This window comes from Hipposideros armiger, unplaced genomic scaffold, assembly GCF_001890085.2.
Source record: "Hipposideros armiger isolate ML-2016 unplaced genomic scaffold, ASM189008v1 scaffold_1124, whole genome shotgun sequence".
NCBI classification, from domain to species: Eukaryota; Metazoa; Chordata; class Mammalia; order Chiroptera; family Hipposideridae; genus Hipposideros; species Hipposideros armiger.
The window spans coordinates 349496-370576 of NW_017732474.1; the positions used below are offsets into that span (position 1 = coordinate 349496).

General features: G+C 37.3%; 2 protein-coding genes across 2 annotated transcripts in view; one reads left to right on the forward strand and one right to left on the reverse strand.

Moving 5' to 3' along the window:
• The window catches only part of TRPC5 (transient receptor potential cation channel subfamily C member 5), a 176909-nt gene that overhangs the window by 117450 nt on the left and 38378 nt on the right, over nucleotides 1-21081 (reverse strand). The gene's annotated exons all lie outside the window — the stretch shown is intronic.
• TRPC5OS (TRPC5 opposite strand) lies at nucleotides 8406-8735 on the forward strand. Its single transcript, XM_019632332.1, has one exon. It carries the CDS (start codon nucleotides 8406-8408, stop codon nucleotides 8733-8735), a length of 330 nt encoding a protein of 109 aa, XP_019487877.1.

The following is a 21081-nucleotide window of genomic DNA, read 5'->3' on the forward strand; positions in this document are numbered from 1 at the left end:
GTGTCTTATACATGTGGAAATATGCTACTTTCTCAAATGCCTTTTCTCTCTCAGCTTTTTTAAGATGAATTACATCTATAAGGTTTCTGATATTGAATAATACTTGACTTTCTGGAATAAACCCTGCTTGATTTATCATGTTTACATGATATATGGCTAGATAAGCAGCTAGATAGATATATTCCAAATTATAGCAGGGAAGTGAATCACAAGATTTATCTTAGTTCACCAGAATAAGCATGTTGGATTCAGTTAGCCAATATTTTACTTAGGATTTTTATATTTATGTTCATAAGTGAAATGGACCTATTCTTTTCTTGAACTATCCTTTTTCAGGTTTAGAATCTAATTCTGCTGTTTTTCTTTTTTCTATCTCTGCTTCCTCTTGCATGTGATGGCTTTTTTTCTTCATTTGTTTTGTAATTTGTATTGTGAGCTCACGTTTATCTAGGATATATCTGTGGGAATTCTGAAGAGGCCTGAGTTGAATCCTCTATCCTCAATAAAGGATTTGCCTTTGAACAAAACAAGAGGGGTACCATTCAATGAGTTTTAACGAATTCATACTCTTGTGTAATTCAAAACTCTATCTAAAACATGATCATTACCATCACCCCAGAAAGTTCTCTCATGCATCTTCCCAGTCAGTTCCCACTCCCCTAGATGTAACCACTATTCTGAATTTTTCTACCAAAGATTATTTTGCATTTTTGAGAAGTGCATATGAATGGAATCATACAGTATATATCCTTCTGTGTCTGGTTTCTTTCATTAAGTATAATGTTTCTGATATCCATGTTGTTGTCCCTGTGAGTAGTGGCTTTCTTTTTATTGAATATTAGTATCACATTGTAAGAATATACCAGTTTGTTTATCCATTCTCCTTTTTTTTAAAGTGGCCATGCATTATTTTTATTTTTTCCTTTTTCGCTATGCTCCCCCACCACTATTTATTTGTATTTATTGATTTGTATTTATTTTTTGTTAGTTTCAGGTGTACAAAGCAATGTAATGTTGGGTTGTCAGAAAAGTCATGATGAATTTTTTGTGTTTTTCCTTGCAAAAACGCATCATGACTTTTCCGACAACCCAACAGTTAGACATTTACACCCCTCACAAAGTGATAACCCCTCTTCCCCAAGCTACTACCCTTCTGACATCTTATATAGCTGTTACAACACCATTGTCTATTCTCCTTTTGATTGACACCTCGGCTCTTTTCACTTTTCTTGGGAGGGTATTATGCATAATATGATCATCCTTGTAAAAGTCTTTTTGTGAACTTTCATTTCTTGGGGAAATACCTTGGAATAGACTTGCTAGGACTATATAGGTGTTTTAGAAGAAACTGCCATATGTTTTCAAAGAGGTGGTATCATTTTACACTCCCACCAGCAATGTATGAGAATTCTGGTTATCTACATCTTTGCCAACGTTTGGTGTTGTCAATCTTTAATTTTAGCCAGTCTGGTGAGTGTGTTGTATCGCATTGTGATGTTAATTTGCATTCCCATGATGATTCATGATGCTGAATACATTTTCATGTGCTTCTTAGCTACCAGCATACCTTGGAGATATTGCAGGTTCAGTTCCAGACCACTGCAGTAAAGCCAGTATTGCAATAAAGTGAGTTACAAAATTTTTTTTAGGTTTCTCAGTACGTATAAAATTTATGCTACATTATAGTGTAGCCTATTAAGTGTTCAATAGCATTATGTCTAAAAAACAATATACATACCTTAATTAAAAATGCCTTATTGCTAAAAAATGCTAACCATCATCTGAGCCTTAAGCGAGTTGTACATTTTTTTGCTGGTGGAGGGTCTTGCCTTGATGTTGATGGCTGATGACTTATCAGGGTGGTGGTTGCTGAAGGTCAGGGTGGCTGTGGCAATTTCTTAAAAATAAGACAACAATTATGTTTGCCGCATCAGTTGAAAGTTTGCCACATTGATTGACTCTTCCTTTCACAAATGATTTCTCAAAGATCACTGATAACAGATCACGATAGCAGATATAATTGTAATGAAAATTTTTGAAATATTACCAAACTGACACAGAGGTGAAGTGAGTAAATGCTGTGGGGAAAATGGCATCAATATATTTGTTTGATGCAGGGTTTCCACAAACCTTCAATTTGCAAAAAACACAGTATCACAATAAAGTGAAATATAATAAAATAAGGTATGCCTATATTTATTTTTCTTCCTTTGGGAAATGTTTGTTTAAATCTTTTGGCCATTTTTAAAATTGGTTTGTTTGTCCTTTTATTTTTGAGTTTAGGGGCTTCTGACAAAGAAGTTGTAACATTCTGGTTACAACTTTGTCAGATATACAAGTATGCTTTGTGAATGTTTTCTCTCAAACTGTGTGTTATTACTTGCTCATTTTATTAACTGTATGTTTTGATGAATTGGTTTATCTTTGTACCTCCTGCTATCCCCATGCATGGTTGAACTTTTATAGTATTTACTGAGTAAAAGAGCTGAAAGTTATTTTTCCCTCCCTCCTTCCCTTCCTTCCTTTGTTCAGCAATACTTCCGGATTACCTACTATGTGGCAGCCTATCTTCTGTGATTTTGGGGATACAGCAGAAAGCAAAACAAACAAGCCCCCTAATTTCATAGTACTTGCCTTTTAGTCTATATGTATATGAAGGTGGGGTGGAAGACAGACAAAACAAATTAACAAGAAAATATGAGGTAATTATAGGTGCCATAATACAAAAATATACTATGACTAAAGAGAAAGGGATGATTCAGAGGCTTTTTCAAGTTAGAGGGTCAAAAATCTGAAGAGATGATACTTAAGCTGAGACCAGAATGACAAGAAGCCGTTTTTTTTCCTGAGGAAAAGGGATCCCAGGCAGAGGGAGCAGCTAATAAAAAGACCCTTAAGATGATTTGGAGCTAGGTACAAACAATACAAAATATCTCTTTAGGTAAACTAAGGTGTTAGGGATTGATTGCTTTGGAAATTACCATATCTGGAATAAGCTGATGCTATATTCTTACTCTTTCTTAGTAGTGCAGTACTTAGCAGTTTCTCAACATCTCCTCTGTCCTCCCCACACTTCCCAGCTCCTAGGTTCCAAGATGCTTGGAGGATAGGAATTATGGATTAGCAAACACAGTGGTCAACAGGGTTAAGGCTAGGTCAGGCATTTTTTTTTCCCATCAAAGGTGACCCAAATGATAGACAAAATAAATCAAGGGTTGCATAAGTAATAAGTAACTATATTTGTCTTACAAGACAGCAAAATATGAAATGTTCTATCTCTGCTTTTTATGTTTAGATTGTGTATGTGAGACTATATGTCAAATATCAATTTAATAAATGAAATATAATTTATTTCTAAATTTTTCCCAGTTTAGAGAGAGATGGAAGAAAAGATGGTGGGAAGGGATAGTGGAGGATGGAGACAGAAAAAGTAAAATAGAGGGCCGGCCGAGTGGCTCAGTTGGTTAAGACCTCGCTCAAGAGTTTGAGCTCTGAGCAACAGCGGTTTGAGTCCAGCCCGAGCTGAGCAGCCGCTGAGCTGCCAACAGGTAGCAGGATGGCTCAGCTAANAAAAAAAAAAAAAAAAAAAAAAAAAAAAAAAGAAAGAAAAAGTAAAATAGATTCAAACATCCGAGATGTGATAAAAAAATACGGTGAATATTTAAATTAAAAAATATTACAGTAAAAGACATACCATGAATCCTTTTGAAAATATTCCCCCTCACTTCGAACACACTTATCCCATCATCCTTGCCACTTTCTGAAGCAGGTCTGGAAGTCCTCTTTTGTGACTGTCTTTAGTTGCACTATTGTGGCTGCCTTGATGTCCTGAATCAATTCAAAATGTTTTATTTTCATGGTCATTTTGACTTTAGGGAAGAGCCAGAAGTTGCACGGTGCCAGATCCGGTGAATAAGGTAGATGAGGACACACTGTAATGTTTTTATTTGACAGAAATTTCAGTACCAGAAGTGATGTGTGACAGGGAGTGTTGTCATGATAGAGGATGAAATAAAGACACTCATGCAAGAGGACTTCCAAAACTGCTTCAGAAAGTGGCAAGAAAGGTGGGATAAGTGTGTTCAAAGTGAGGGGGAGTATTTTGAGGGAGATTAATGGCAATGTGTCTTTTACTGTAATATTTTTTTTAATTTAAACATTCACTGTATCTTTTGATCACAACTCATAGGTGAAGAAATGGAGGTATGTCAACTAAGAGGAGGAATACAAGAGTCCTAAAGGGAGGTAGAGAAGCTGGAAAAAAAAGCTGGGTGAAAGGGAAGGCAGAAATTAAATAGGTTTTGTGTGAGTGTGTTCCTATCTCCCTCTTCTGCCCTTGGGCTATGGGCATCATAGTGGGTTATTGTGTCCTTTGAAAAATGTGATGGTGCTCTCTAGTAAAATTTGACACATGCTTTTCTTTTATGTTTCCCTTCTGATGAGCTGATTCTGCTCCACATTAATGCCAGATATTCCTTGCTTGATTTCTTTCCATTATTTCCTCCCGTTAGACTGCTTTTTCCTCTAATCAAAAAGCAGAGATCCTTTGAGTTAATAAAATAAACTGCTATGCCTCTCGTACCCATTCTCCCATATTTCAGATGGAAAGTTGCTGATAACCCAAATCATGCCTTCTGGTCGTCATGGTTTTGATCATTATTATAGGGCAAACCCCATTTCTACTGTAAGGATTTTGGCCCCCCAAAAAGTGTAGTTCTGACAGGACTTATGATAAGTGGAGATAGTTTATAACTGAACGGGTCAAACTAGGCCCTGTGGAGACAAGCAAGTTCCATGTGGAAATGACAGACCATCTGGCTGATGATCTTTATTCCAATGAAGATTTAAGGAGTACAATTAGCTGGGCCTCACTCTGGTCAGAACTGCTGGAACAGGGCAGTAATAGATTTGGCCTTATCTTGAAGTAGTGAGATGTATGGCTGCTTCCTAATACTCTCCACTAGGAGACGCTTGGCTGAGGCTGGAAGAGAAAACCAGCCTAATTTGTGAGACTGGTAGCTAGAAATTTGATTTTTATACATGCCCAAGAAAACAATTAGTCAAAGTCTATACCATGTTTCCTCGAAAATAAGACCTAACCGGAAAATAAACCCTAGCATGATTTTTCAGGATGCTTGTAATATAAGCCCTACCCCAAACATAAGCCCCAGTTCAGATTGTACCTGAGACATGACAGTTTGAGTAAATGTAGATTTTTGTACATGAATAAATGAATAAATGTAGATTGTTGGAGCAAAAATTAATGTTGGGTTGTCGGAAAAGTCATGATGAATTTTTGCAACGAAAAACATAGAAAAATACGTCATGACTTTTCCGACAACGCAATATAAGACCCGGTCTTATTTTCGGGGAAACACGGTAGCTACAGTGATTAGTCATGGACTGGAGATATATGGGTGTGGTGAAAAAATACGGTGAATGTTTAAAGAAAATTACAATAAAAGACACATTGCCATTAATCCCCCTCAGAATACTCCCTCTCACTTCGAACACACTTATCCTATCATTCTTGCAACTTTCTGAAGCAGTTCTGGAAGTCCTCTTAAGTGAGTGTCTTGAGTTGCGCTGTCGTTACTGCCTCGATGTCCTGAATGGATTCAAAATGTTTACCTTTCATGGTCATTTTGACTTTAGGGAAGAGCCAGAAATTGTACAGTGCCAGGTCTGGTGAATAAGATGGATGAGGACACACTGTAATGTTTTTATTTGATAGAAATTGCCATACCAGAGGTAATGTGTGATACGAAGCCTTTCCGTCATGATCAAGAAATAAGGTGAATGCTTCTATGGGGTACCACCCATGGGAAGGCAGGGATCTTCAATATGGGAAGCGGCATGCTGAACCTTAGTAGCAGTGTGTGACAAGTTTCAACTTACTTGGTGCAATCAGGTGTGAGCTACGGTTGAGGGAAAGTTTGTTTTAAAGTGTGCTGTAAATCATCCTCCATCATGATAATGCTTCATGTCACACATTCCTTCTGGTATATGGCAATTTCTGTCAAATATAAATAGAAAATTGACTTTGTGTGATGGACACACAATATGACATCTAGATGATATGTTACAGAATTATATACCTGAAACCTATATAACTTTACTAACCATTGTCACCACAATATACTTTAATTAAAAAAAATTACCATGTGTCCTTATCCACCTTATTCACCTGAACTGGCACTGTGCGACTTTTGGTTCTTCGCTGAAGTCAAAATGATTCAGGATATCGAGGCAGCCAGGACAGCACAACTAAAGACCCTCACGAAAGAGAACTTCCAGAACTGCTTCAGAAAGTGGCAAGAACGATGAGATAAGTGTGTTCAAAGCAAGGGTGAGTATTTTGAGGGGGATTAATGGCAATGTGTGTTTTACTGTAATATATTTTCAATTTAAACATTCACTGTATTGTTTGATCATACCTCATGTGCTCTAATGTAATGTAAAATTACAGACTGGCCTATAGCAGGGACAACAATCTGATGAAGGGAGATATGAATGAAACCAATGAAAGAAATTTAGCAATCCACGTAGGATATGCATAAGCTCATCAGAACGGAAAGACAGAATAATCTACTTAAACAAAAGAGGAGACAATTGGATCGCCCAAAACTCATGTAGACTCTGTAGACTCTGAAAGACAGAATAATCTACTTAAACAAAAGAGGAGACAATTGGATCCCCCAAAACTCATGTAGACTCTGTAGTCTTGGGCCTGCAAATCCCAAGTCACTTTTCTTGTCAGTTCAATTTAAGGTTGCAGAATTTGGCACATGAAACCTCAGGGCATATGAACATGAATGTCCTAGGTAAGCAGAAGGAGAAAGAGTGAAAGAAACAAACTATGAATCAAACAAACAAGCGGATAAGCAATATGAGATATGCTAAATTACTAAAAACTTGTATCCTCCACTAACTTTTTTTTATTAAAGTATAGCTGACATGCAATGTTATATTAGTTTCAGGTGTACAACATTGATTTGACATTTATATTCTTTATGATGTGGTCTCCACAATAAGTCTAGTAACCATCTGTCACCATACAACGTTATTACAATAATATTGACTATTTTCCCTATGCTCTACATTACATCTCTGACATTTTAACATATAACTCATTTTTTTAGATGTTTTATTTTGAAATAATGATAGATCCACAGGAACTTGCAAAGAACAGAGAGGTCTGGTATGCCCTTCTGGTGGGAATGTAAAAATGGTACAGCCATTCTGAAAAATAGTTTGTGAGTTTCTTGAAAAACTCACAAACTACACCTACCATATGACTCAGCAATTGCACTGGTAGGCATTTATCCCCAAGGAATGAAAACCTATGTCCACACAAAAACCTGTACATTATTATTTGTAACAGCTTTATTAGTAATAGCCCCAAATTGGAAATAACCAACATATCCTTCACTAGGTGAATGGTTAAACCAGGAGCGATACACCCATGCCATGGAGTACTAAGGAGCAATAGCAAGGAACAGAGTATTGATACATGCAACAACTTGGAAGATTCTGAAGGGTGTTATAACTCATTTTAAGGGGTGTGGAGAGTGGTAAACCTGACCAATGTGACAGGTTGATTATGTTGGGCCAATCCTTAGATTTTTCAACAAAGAATATTGCCTTACAGAAGTATAAACTTAGGAAGAGAGTTTGCAAAGCACACCAGACATACAGATGAGAATAATATGACCATGGCTTTAGACAAAGTTAGAGGAACTACATGCTAGATGTGGAATATTAACAGTAATGGGAAATGACCAAGAAAGTAATTTTATAACAGAAGTTGCCCAAAATCTGGCAAAAGACAGAGAATATGAGTGGATGTATCTTTCTCAATAGAGATGTTCAAGAAATATAGACAAACTACCTGTGTTCACTTTGTTCTCAAATCCTCTAAGAAGAGATAAAGACTATTACATGGAAAGTATGAGTAGTAGATCCTCGTGAAGTCAGCAAAAAAGGAAGAGCAATAGCTAGGGATACCCTTTCAACTTTATCCTATAGCCAGAACCTGTAGGATAGATGAAGACTCAAGGATATTAATATTTATATTTCTCTTTTCTATTATCAGGTCTGCTTTGCTGTGTTGTCTTGGCTGTGACAATCTGTCCGGTGGTTATTATAATAGCAAGCAGTCTACTACCAGTACAAACAAGAGCACCACATGTAAATTTTGAGGAGGTTCACCAAGTTTATCAAAAAGTGTTATAGGACCACTGACCTCATTCTGTACTTGATCATCATCATAATCACATCAACAACCTAATTTCTCAACCAACGAACCACAGAACTATTGCCAGCCCTACAGAATACATTGTCACCAAGAGCCCATTTGCTACAGCTTTTAGTATTATTTTATCTACCGAGAAGAGTATTGAGGCATGGAGGCTGTGTCAACTCCTGTACTACTTGGTAAACTTGTTGATTGTATAGCCCAGTTAATAAAAATAGCTGAAGCGATTACACAAATGATTTCACATGAACAAGTTCCTTGTGTAGAGCAAAATGATATGGCGGAACAGACAGAAGCAAATCCTTCTTATTCCGAGGAAGCCTTAGTACCAGACCTCCCTGACCTCTCAGACTTAGACTCAATACTTACACCAAGAGAAGATGAAGACCTAATGTTTGATATTGATCAAGCTATGTTAGATGCAGAAAACGTCTATGAAGATGCACACTCTGGTATAAATGACGACTTAAGTGGATAAGACCAAATTTGCTCACACCAGCATGTGAGAACTGATCATTTCTCTCTTTCAAATATTTTCTGATTTTTCAGAATATTAGCAGTATGATTTTTCTCCTAGTTCTGCACATTTTCATTACTAGTACGTTATAGAACAAGTAATATTTGATTTACTTTCAGCCAGAGGTTGGTCTCTTTACTTCTTTGCATTTATTTGAAAAGCTCTGACTTTAGCCATATGGTTCTTTCTTTACGTGTACTTGTTCTCCTGCTAAGATTCCTGATAACAGGAGCAAACAATGGCAAAGAAAAGAAACTCCTCACCTAACAATAGAGTGAAGACCTGATGAACTCTATCATATCTTGAGACCCAATTTCACTGTTCTTCAATGAATAGTAGACAAAAGAGAAATATCCTCCAGGATGGCATCATAGTGAATACATTCACATTAACAATATTGGGACATTTACTTAAGAAGATACAAATCCTTACTCAAAAAGGCCTCCGTACCAGGCCTTTAGGAAAGAATGTGTCAACCAAAGCATGCTATATCACACTAGGGGAAATAACTCTGAAAAAGCAGCATTTACCAGATAATAAAATTACAGAAAGGTTTTCAGATCACTTTTGCCAGGGAGAAACCTGTGAAAAAGCTGAGACACCAAGAAGTTGCAACGTGGACTGTTTCCTCAAATGCTGACCTACATTGCTGCTACTCTTCAATATTATTTCCCAAGTAGAAACAGCAAATTATACCAAATAACAGGAGAGAAGTACTAGTACTAGAAGGGCTAGACAAAGCCCTACAAGGAGTATTCACCAATGGAAAGTCAAACACGGTATAGTTTTAGAGATGATGGTTTTGCTGCAGCCGTGACAGAGAGATCCCAATTATTGAGAGATGAGGCAATATGAAAAAGTGTGGACTGGTATTTAGCTACAGAAATTCTACAGATACCTGAAGGAGAAAATGCAATAGTTAGAGGACCGCCATATCAAAACAGGGTCCAGGAAATTCACTGATCATACAAATTCCATGCCATCCAGTCCCCTCATTTCCATTTGGAAGAATAGTTACCCTTCAGACAAGCCCATGGACACTATGGTCCTCCTTCCTAGAGAACAAATGACCTCTTCATCTCACAACATAGGCAACAACTGGGTAAAGACATGCAAGTGTACCATTAGACAAAGTGGTGTATGCGAATTGTGAAGAAGTGACACGTAGAAGTCAATCCACACTGGAGAAGCCAGACTATACCAATACACATAGAGTCCTAAAGCATATTACAGTCAAAGGGATTAAAAGACATTCAATACAGATAACTTCAGAGCTAAGCAACATGAGGGGTGCTGCATCTAATACTGAGGTCTGCATACACAGATAATTAGCTACTTTTAAAGGTAAGTGGGGGAAATTATAGACTATATAACTAGGTTTTATTTGGATGAGCAGGAGCAGGAAAAATGTAAGTCAGTTTTGCCACTGAATTTCAGGATAAGTTTAACAAATTTAAGACAGAGACTACAGTATCAAGAAAAGCTACCACAGGCCCTGTTGAAAAGTCAGAACTTACTGAGCTACTCAAACATATTAGTATGAGAAAGTTCCACAATAGACTGCAATGTGGAAAGGTTGCTATAGTAGATGAAGATGCAGAAGATTTAGAGAGGGTGTACAGAGACACAAAGGGGAGACATAAAAGTTATATCATCAAGCAATTACTGTTGGTAATTATACGCCACACCACACTGCAGTTTGAGGGACTTTGCTGCTGTAATAACTGGACAAACTGTTACTTTTCTAGTGTAGGGGGCTCTAGATATACAGTATATCCAAAATGGCAAATAATAGATGTGGTGCAAAGGGACTATGCTCAATTAACCTATATAGTGCAGTGGAAAAGCAAGAATGTTTATCCCACTGTTCCAATAGTTGCAGTTGTACAAGGAAGATTAGTGATAACAGTTAAACAAGGACATCTATATGTGTAGCAGCCAAGAAGAAGAATAACAGAGGAATTGCGTAAGTTGATATAGAGTATATGCTTTTTAAAAAAAATAAGTTTAGTTTTTTATTAAAGCATAGTTGGCATACAATAGTATATTAATTTCAGGTGTACAACATAGTGATTTGACATTTATTTACCTTACAATGTAATCAGCATACTAAATCTAGTAATCATCTGTCACCATGCCAAGTTATTACAAAATTACTGACTCTATTCCCTCTGCTGTACAGTTTATCGCCATGGCCTATTTATTTTTTAACTGGAATCTTGTACCTCTTAATCCCCTTCACCTTTTCACCCATCCTCCCACCCTCAACCCCCTAGCAACCATCAGTTTGTTCTGTTTCTATGAGTCTTATTGTGTTCATTTGTTTTTTTCTGTTTTTTTTTTTTTTTAAGATTTTTATTGGGGAATTGGGGGGATGGGAACAGTGCTGAGGAATTGGGGGAAGGGGAACAGACAAGTTGCATTCATTTTGTTTTTCATTCTAGTTGTGGAGGACGTTGCTTCACTGGCCCAAGTTGCCACCATCATTGCGCTCTTCCCCGGGCAAGGCAGGTCAGTCGCTGGCTTCTTTTTTTGTGTGTTTTGTTTTGTTTGTTTGTTTGTTTTGTTTTTAGCTGAGCCATCCTGCTACCTGTTGGCTGCTCAGCTCGGGCTGGACTCGAACTGCTGTTGCTCAGAGCTCAAACTCTTGAGCAAGGTCTTAACCAACTGAGTCACTCGGCCAGCCCTAGTTGCCGGCTTCTGGATGGCTGCTCACTGCTGCTGCTGGCCGCTCACACTGGCTGCTGGCTACATACGGTAGCCCATGGCAATGCACTGCTACAGGGGCTGCAGCCTACGCTGTCGCCGGTGACTCATGGCAGCCCAGCTCCAGGTTGAGCTGTTGTTCAGCATCTTAGCTGTAGAGGGCAGTGTCACTGGCCCTCATATGTGGGATCCGAACCGGGGCCCTCTGGCGTCCCAAGCCAGTTCTTACCATCGCGTGACTCGGCCGGCCCTGTTTTGTTTTGTTTTGTTTTGTTTATAGATTCCACATATAAGTGAAATCATACAGTATTTGTTTTTCTCGGTCTGGGTTATTTCACTTAGTACAATACCCTCAATGCTTTAATTAAAGGTTTAGAAAATCCCAGGGAAGATGTAAACTCTCCACTAGGAATTTGGACTTTAGGAAATTGGGCTATAATTTTGTATCAAAGTAAATAAAACTCAAAGGATAAATAAATGGGCAAGATCAGGAAGCACCTCCAAGGAGAGACCACAAGTCTGCTATAAATTCTATTTGGTGAGCAGTCTAAACTGACAGATCTGGTGCTCCTCAAAAATTAGAGATACTGAAGGGTAGCTATTACTCCAATTAGAACTCTGGAATATGGAATTGATAAAAATTCTACTACAGAGGATTGTGAGCTTGTTAAAACGGTTAGCATTAATGAGAATACAAGCAACCATACTAACTCAAGCAGGCCATCCAAAAACACCAAGAGGAATCTGTGAGACTACTCCATACCTTGAAACAAGATAAAGCTTGAACCAGCCCATAAAACAACTAATGGTCGACCTGGTCCTCAGGGATCAAAGCAGGAAGATGCCACAACATTGTAATATGTGGAGCTGGATAGCCGCTTGGCTAAAAGGGTCACCTGGAAAGATTGTACTATAATGGCATCTCAGGATTAGATAAAACGCATTGCAGTGTTTGCTTTGATTGTGTGACTATGTGTGCTTAAGAATTGTTAAGATGTAACCCTACTCCAAGCAATTTTGTATTAAGTATGTTTGCTGTATTGGAATAGGATTAGGTAGAGGTAATAGTGATAAGAAATAAGTTTAGGAAATAAGAAAAATACTTAGGAACAAGAATTAGTAGGGAAGGTATTTTCAGAAGAGAGAAGAAAAGTAATAAGTTGGCAACAGTTATGCAGCTCTTTATGGTGGAAAGCCATGGTATAGAGTTAGTTTCTATGCAGGTTTATGAACCTAGCCCTATTTTTGTCATATGCATTTTAGCCAACCCTAAGTTGTTGATACAGAAATAGTTGGTTGGCAGTTGACACAAGTCATGTACTTAAAAGCTCAATTAGAAGGAGATATATTAACTAACTTGGCAGTCCACTGATTAGATACCTCTGGTTGGAATCCTGCATCTCTCCTCTAGGAAAATGGAACTACTGTGTCATTTATCCATACTGTCTCTTTTCTGGATCTTGACACCAACACCAAAGCCAGCCCTTGTATGTCATGGAGGGATAGAGAGGGAGACAGGCTTATCATTCTGAGACAAAGGCGTGAAAACCAAGAGAGATAAGCTGGTAGATGGCAGCGCATTAGAAAGCACACGTTTTTGTCCTGTGTACTTGGATAGTGTGTGGGAAGTTATGCTTATACAGTTGCGTCTTTATTTGTGATGATTACTGCCAGTTATTAGATTATAATTAAGTATAATCCTTATTAGCTATTGAATCACACCATTTTATTGTTATGTGTTTTATCAGATTTTAACTAATAAACTATCATTCAACAATCAAAGAACTTGGGGTCATCTTAAATTACCTGGTGGAGGATTTGGAAGCTACCAAACAGGCAGAAGAGAACCCCATTAAACAGAAGGTGGAGAAGACTCAGAATTTTGTACCAGGAGTCTGAAGTTCTATTTTTGGCTTTGTCAGATAACCTTGAACAAATCTCTGAAATATAGTCTTTTCTTGCTTGTAAAATGAGAGTTATAATAATTTTTCTGCCTACTCTCAATAGTAATGAGGACCAAATAAAATGAGTTTTCAATGCCTTTGGTATGATACATCTAACAATGGGACAGAATATATGAAATTATGGCTTTTTAGGAATATCTGAAAAATGTATATATGACAATACTTGCAAGTCTATGTGACATGTGAAGATTATCCAGTAATTTTATACCTGTTTTATTAGAAATTAGCACTTTTTAAATTTACTCCATGTGGGGCCAGCTGAGTGGCTCAGTTGGTTAAGAGCTCGCTCAAGAGTGTGAGCTCTGAGCAACAGCAGTTCGAGTTCTGGCCCAAGCTGAGCAGCCGCTGAACTGCCAACAGGTGGCAGGATGGCTCAGCTAAAAAAAAAAATTCATGTCAAGGTTATAGTTTGGACTCAGCTTTTGTTTCATTCTTCTGAGTTTGTTTTTGTGTTTTTTTTTTAACACCAAGTTAAATTATTTTTGGGAGTCTACTCAAGTTGTAGCAGGAGTAGTAATGAGGAAAAAACAATGAAAAATCTTTTCAGGAAATAGTGAATTATATTCAAGATTAAGATTTTGTTCCTGAGGGGGTTATGTAATTCTGAACACTGTTAACCCACTATTATCCAACTAGACTTTTACAATTATTTTCTTTATATCAAAGCTTACTACTGTGTTCTTGTATTGATAGCCATATCTTAATATACTAGAGGTACTTAGTCATTTCCTCTTGGACCTACTTATTACTTTTTCAAGGACCTTATTCCTCCAGTCCTTTTTTAAAATTGTTTTTCTTCTGCATGCTCATATATCACCCTTAGCTCACCAATCAACTAAACAACCAACCAGCCAACCAACCAACCAAAAAACCTTTTAAAAAGAAAAAAAAAGGAATAACCCATAGTTCCGTAAGTTATTTGGGAGTTATTTGTATTGACAGATACAACTATCCACCAGTCTTAAATGTCACATCTCTTGAGGGTAATAAATAATCTTTAAAGATGAATTCCATTTATACACGTGAAGAATTGAACTACATTTTAGTAAGGTAAGGAAGACCACTGGACTCCTTACACCTTGTCACAATTTCATCTTAAAGAACCTAGTGAAATGCTGAAAGGATCTCAAGAGGTATTTTTTTATTTTAACACAAGTATTCATGTAAAGTGGACTAGGGAGTCACAGTTATGAAATACAACTTTAGTGTTTTTGATCCCTTTAATCAGAGATACCATTAACAAAATCTGTTGTTGAAAACATATAAATACATATGCTTTTAAATTATGACATATTCTGGCAATACTCATTTTTTTTTAACTTGGACCTGCAGAATTTTATTTTCTCACAGTGGAAGCCAGAAGTTCACAATCAAGGTGTTGGCAAGGCAGTGTTCTCCCTGAAGGCTCTAGGGGAAAATCTGATTTTGCCTCTTCAGTTTTCAGTGCTTTTAGGTAATCATTGGTGTTCCTTGGCTTGCAGTTGCGTAACTCCTATCTTGGCCTTCACCTTCACATATTCTCTGTTTCTTCTCTCAACATTGATCATTTTAAATAGTTTTATTGTTCCTTGGACGAGATTGGTCTTCGTTGAAACTGAATGTTCTAAATTTTTAATGTTGGCAACCGTCTAACTTCCAGTTTTGGAAAATCATTTGTGATGCAGCTCATTTTGTAGAGAAAAATATTGTCTGGGTTTTGTTTGTTTTTGTAGAATACAGATTTTTAGATCAGAGTTTAAGAGACAGAAGCATGTTGTCTGTTTGAAACTTTTAGATGTGGGTGGGCTTCACTTTGGGCACTCTGCCCTTGTGCAGGAGTCTCTGATGCTCCCATCTTTTGATGATCCTCCATCTGTTGAGAAAGTTTTCTTTTGTACTAGTTATTACTGCCTGGCTGGAATCACAGAGTGCATTAAAAGAAGACTGAACAGGGTGTCAGCAGGAACGACACTAGAGAGTGGAGAAGTAGTGCCTCTGCTCCTTCCTGTTCTGAGTATAGACACTGAGGAAGTAACCTACCTATCCTTGAAAATAGAACCTCATGGTCCAACTGGATTTACATATGGAATTAGGTGTGAAAGCAAAGATAATTTTTCTTCTTTAATTCAGTTGTCTCATTCCCATCTAGAGTTTATTTTTCCTTTGAATAATTCTGGTCCTGGGACATAATTCTTGTCCAGCTTCCTTCAGGGCCTGAAACTCATCTGGAAAAGCTGGCCTTTAAAAAAAATGTCTCTAACTTGTTTAGGGGCTCCCAACATGCAACCTTCAAACCAAATAAGTTCCAACAGACCCTGGGATATGACTCACTTAAGATGTGAATATATTTTTCTTCTTGATGAGTAAGCACACATAAATTATAGGCCTTGAAGGAATTTGAGGAATTTTATTTAACTGAAGAGCTGAGTTAATTTGCCCTATATATTATAGAAGGATAAAGTTAGTTTTCATTCATTTGTGTCCAAAGAAAAGGTGAGTTAGCTTTGTTCCATCACATCCTACATAGGGACAGTTTGTACTGTGAAAATTGGGGCTCAAGTGTATTGCATAATATAATAAATTATGAAGACCGTGACACTTTTTATGTTTGTGGCCTTAAGCACTGTGTGTATGTTTCACTTTTTTTTAATATATTTTTTTAGCTGAGCTATCCTGCCACCTGTTGGCAGCTCAGCAGCTGCTCAGCTTGGGCCGGGACTCGAACCGCTGTTGCTCAGAGCTCACACTCTTGAGCAAGCTCTTAACTAACTGAGCCACTCGACCAGACTTATGTTTCACTTTTTTAAATACTAGATTATGGATATTTATTGAACAGACTTAGTCTGCTTCCTCTGATCTAGAACTTCTGAGAATGAGGTGCTGACAAACATCTGAATTATTGGAACATCAGTAGCGCATAGGATTGTATTTCTTATTCAAACACACTAAACTTGAAATTATAAAAACACCCTCAAAATAAGGACATTGCTGATTTCTTCAAGGTAAGAGTATTCAGTCTTAAAGTAGACATGTGGATTGAATAGAGAGCAATTAGAGGCTGCAGTTTGGCCCTTGAACAACATGGGTTTGAACTGAGTGGGTCCATCCAGTTATATCTCTTAAGATCCTTTCAGCATTTCACTAGGTTCTTTAAGATGAAATTGTGACAAGGGGTAAAGAGTCCAGTGGTTTTCCTTACCTTGCTAAAATGTAGTTCCAGAAAAAATTCACCAGGAAGCACCTGGGTTCACAGCGTCCATCTTCACTATTACAAAGCAGGGCAAAGAAGGGTGAATTTGGAACTGACAGCCAGCAAGTTGGTAACTGAACACCTAAAGAAACATATATCCACACTTTCTTGTCTAAGAAATTAGAACCTGGGGTCTATCCATAAGCAAAACTCAAACAGTACAAACAGCACAAGACTGTATGAATATTTTATTAAAGATCAGCAGAAGTTGAGTTGAAAAGCCAAGATTCAAGGTAAATTTTTTTTTAAATATGGGAATAACTACTTGTTCCCCCAACTAATAAGGACCTGCCTTCCCCCTAAAGCAGCAGTTCTCAACCTTCCTAATGCTGCGACCCCTTAATACAGTTCCTCATGTTGTGGCGACCCCCAACCATAAAATTATTTTCATTGCTACTCTAGAACTGTAATTTTGCTACTGTTATGAATCGTAATGTAAATATCTTTTTGTTTTCCGATGGTCTTAGGCGACCCCTGTGAAAGGGTCGTACGACCCCCAAAGGGGTCGCAACCCACAGGTTGAGAATCGGTGCCCTAAAGCATGCCTTCTCTGTTCCCCTGCATGCAAGCCCTCCTTTTATTCCCTCTCCTTTTTTTCTTTCTTTTTTTTTCTTTGATATTCTTAAGTGTCTCCTGGCTTTCGCATTTTTCACTAAACATGGAAATCTGACATCTCCATTCTTTGGCCTCTAGTGCTCTAGTGAATTAGGATTAGCAGTCCTCAGTTTCATTTGGGTGACTATTCCTACCCTCTGCTCTGGAAAGTGTGGGGGTAAAGGTTCAATATATTCTTCCACAGATGAAGGTTATTTGTTGGGATCACTTTAACTGGTCCTCCCCATTGTCTTTCCAAGCTTTGTAAATGGCAAACCTGAACATTTCTGAGGTTATTCCAGAAAGCTTGTCAAGGACAACCAGGGTACCCACAGCACAATCTTACCTTCCTCTGGAACTGCCAGGGCCCTGTGTGAAGCTGAGTGAGGCGAGAAAGGATTTGGAGTTTGGTGGTTATAGCTGATGGTTCAAAATAGACTATTTTTTCGTAATGTTCTATGATCAACAAAAAAGTCACATATCAAGATTGGACTATATGATAAGGACTCTTTTTCATGTATCACTGTCCTCAGAAAAAATAAAAATAAAATAAAATAGAATAAAATGTAGTTCCATTCTTCAGGGGGTATAAATGGAGATCATTTTCAAAGATTCTTTATTACCCTCAAGAGATGTGAGTTTTGAGACTGGTGGATAGTTCTGTCAATACAAATAACTCCCAAATAATATATACAATACTGGAAATGTGTTTCTCATGATTTTCTTAAAAATATTTTCTCTAGCTTATTGTAAGGATATAGTAGGAAATACATATAACATACAAAATATGTGTTAATCAATGTTTATGTTATGGGAAGACTTCTGGCCAATAGTCAGCTATTTGTAGTTAAGTTTTGGGGGAATCAAAAGTTATAGGTGCATTTTAAACTGTGCAGGCTGTTGTCGCCCCCTAACCCTCATGTTCAAGAGTTATCTGTATACTCATTTGAGACTCATGGAACCACAGATTTAGTTTTTCATTGTATTTCACAGGTTGAGAAGGATTACAGAGGTTTTTGTTTTTGTTTGTTTGGGTTTTTTTAGTGGAAATGAAGTAAATTCAGAAGAGATTTATAGATTTTGATGAGTATAAATCATGTTTTACATTCTGGAAGCAGTGTCTTTGGAATGTAAACCTTAAGGTATATCTGAATTTCTCAAGCTTGCCCTGCTAATCAGTGTGGCTTAGTTTGAAGACACTCTAAATTAAAATTGATTGATAGCTATTGTTAAGGTATTTTATTGGAAAATTTGGAGCTAAATATACATATATATATATATATATATATATATATATATATATATCACAAAATCTGAAGTCTCTGGCCATAGGATTAAACTTTGGGCCATTTTTGGGTTTATTTGAAAGTATATTTTCTTTCTTGTGAAATTATTAACAGTGCACTTGGGAGTCACTCACTATCCTTGCTGCATTTGCTGCAAACGTGGAATTGGAAGTTGATGTGCTCTGACTGAAACAGTTCAGTCTATTAAATTCCAGAGTTCTCTTTGATTTGATTCACAATGATGAGTGAACACCACCAGACCTAAAATTGTTGATCTTTGCATAAATACAGTGCTTTTTGTATTTTCTATTACTGCTGAATATCCATAATTTTGAATAGTTGAAAGGTGCTGCTTTTCTAGTGTTATGGATTAAAACTAATGTGGTCTGCAAAATCTAAAACTCTAATTGTATGGGCTTACTATTAAAACAAAAGTAGACACCTGAAAACTTGTTCATCTTCAAAAAATGACTCCTAGTGGTGATGGTTGCCCAGCAATGTGAATGTACTTAATACCACTGAACTATAAACTTAAGAATGGTTAAAATAGTAAATGTTATGTTATGTATATTTTACCACAGTAAAACAAATGACCTTCTCTACTTGAATGTACACAATAAGTAGACCCTGAAAACAATTTTGGAATCTCTCGTGCTTACTTAAGAGAACAAAAAGTACATTCAGGTTGGTATGATGGTAGCTTAGAAATATATTGTATGAACGTATAGTAACATGGAGATATTCTGTAATAAAAATAAGAGAAATTATGAAATAGGGGACAGAGTTTCAGGAAAGTAAAGGACTAAAACAAGGGGAAAAAATATGAGGTTAATGAGGATTGGAGGGCAATGAATGTAGAACTGAAAGATGTGTCCATGGTCATATGCCAAGCATATCCCTATGAGAGTGAGGAAGTCATCACAATGGTTTCCAAATGAAGCAGTAAATAAAATTTGCGAATGACGATTATATGGGCAGAAGGGGTCAAGTGATAAAGTAGTCGTGAGATGATCTATTATTACAAAATTGATGAAATATTGCAGTGAAATTGAAAATAAATCCTTTGCCAATTATCAGGGGGATGGGGACCAAAAATTATGAAGTTTATCTGCTATCTAGTGAGATAAGTAATGTTATATTCTTATTTAGTTATATTCTGCAATACCTACTTATAACACTTCTATTCCTGTTAACCATTTTGTCACCTGGAAGCAATTCCTATTCTAAAAATACCTGTTTTTTTTATCACAGTATTATATCAATTTATGTAAAGTGAAAAATATTGAAACTGTAGTATGCATCATTAATGGAAATATTCACATATATTAAAGTGACAAAAAGTCAATCAGACCTTATGGCAAACTACTTAACACAACCGATACTATATATAAACAGCAGCACAGTGGGAGGGAGGGAGCGGGTAAGGGAGGGGATGGGCCATTTCTATATGCATTACCTACAATTTTAGTACACAGAATCTGACCATATACCATGGGTCTCCATGGGTAAAAATGAAAACAATAATAGCTAATATTTATTGAATGCTTAAGGTATGCTGAGTATTGTTCTATGCATAAATATATTACCTGTTTTATTTAAACTTTATATTTCTACAGGGAGGTAAATGCTCCTATTATTATCCCCATTTTTCAGAAGAGAAAAGTGAGGTTAAGTAACTTCAGGCTTAGTGAAACAACTTAATTAGTGGCCAAAACAGGATAAGGAGACTCAGGGTTGGGCCTATCCATTTACTATCTATCTCTCCCATACGGCCCCTTCAGTCTTCATGTTGCTGTTTTTCATTTTTTTTATACCCTTCAGGATTTCCCCTGGTACTCATTTTTGCCACATTTTAAAGGCATAGTATTTGTTTTTCTTGTCTGACAGAACGGGACCTGGTAAGTACACAATGTGATTTGCCTCAGCGCTCAGACCCAGAAAGGGGTGGCACTGCCTGTTGCCCTTCAGAGAGCAAGCACCTCTTGGTGCAACCTCTTCGAATCTGACTCCTGGTAGCATTGGTAGAGATATGAAAATGGAGATTAAAGTACTTCCTGTGCCACACTAGCATTTTCTGATTTATTTCCTATAATAGTCCTATGAAGTGGAGGAACTATAGTCATCTCCATTTTATAAATGAAAAAACTGATGTCCAGAAAATTCGAGAGACTTTCTTGAGGTCATGTAGCTGGTGAGCTTCTCTGGCTCCAAAGTCCCTGCTCTTTCTACTGTACCATGCTGCCTCCTTAACAAGTTAAATTAGGCTACTAGGCTTGCTAGGAGGCTCCCAAAATTGTTTGATTTGATGGCATAGAACAGCACTGGCTGCATTGTAAATGTGGCCAAGCTGGAAAACAAAGCCTCTCCTATGATCTGCTTGAACTGACCTCCCTCAACAGGTGAACTCTAAAAGTTTGGAGGTCACACCATAGCAAATGTTGCTCCAGCCTTCTACAGAATTACACACCCTGAGTATGATTCCATCTTTCAAATGCACATCTCAGCTTTCTGGTTGAGGGGCTGTCAAG

Bases quoted from the DNA above. Each gene is read 5' to 3' on its own strand.
- TRPC5OS (XM_019632332.1), top strand. From the start codon at position 8,406: ATGGAGGCTGTGTCAACTCCTGTACTACTTGGTAAACTTGTTGATTGT.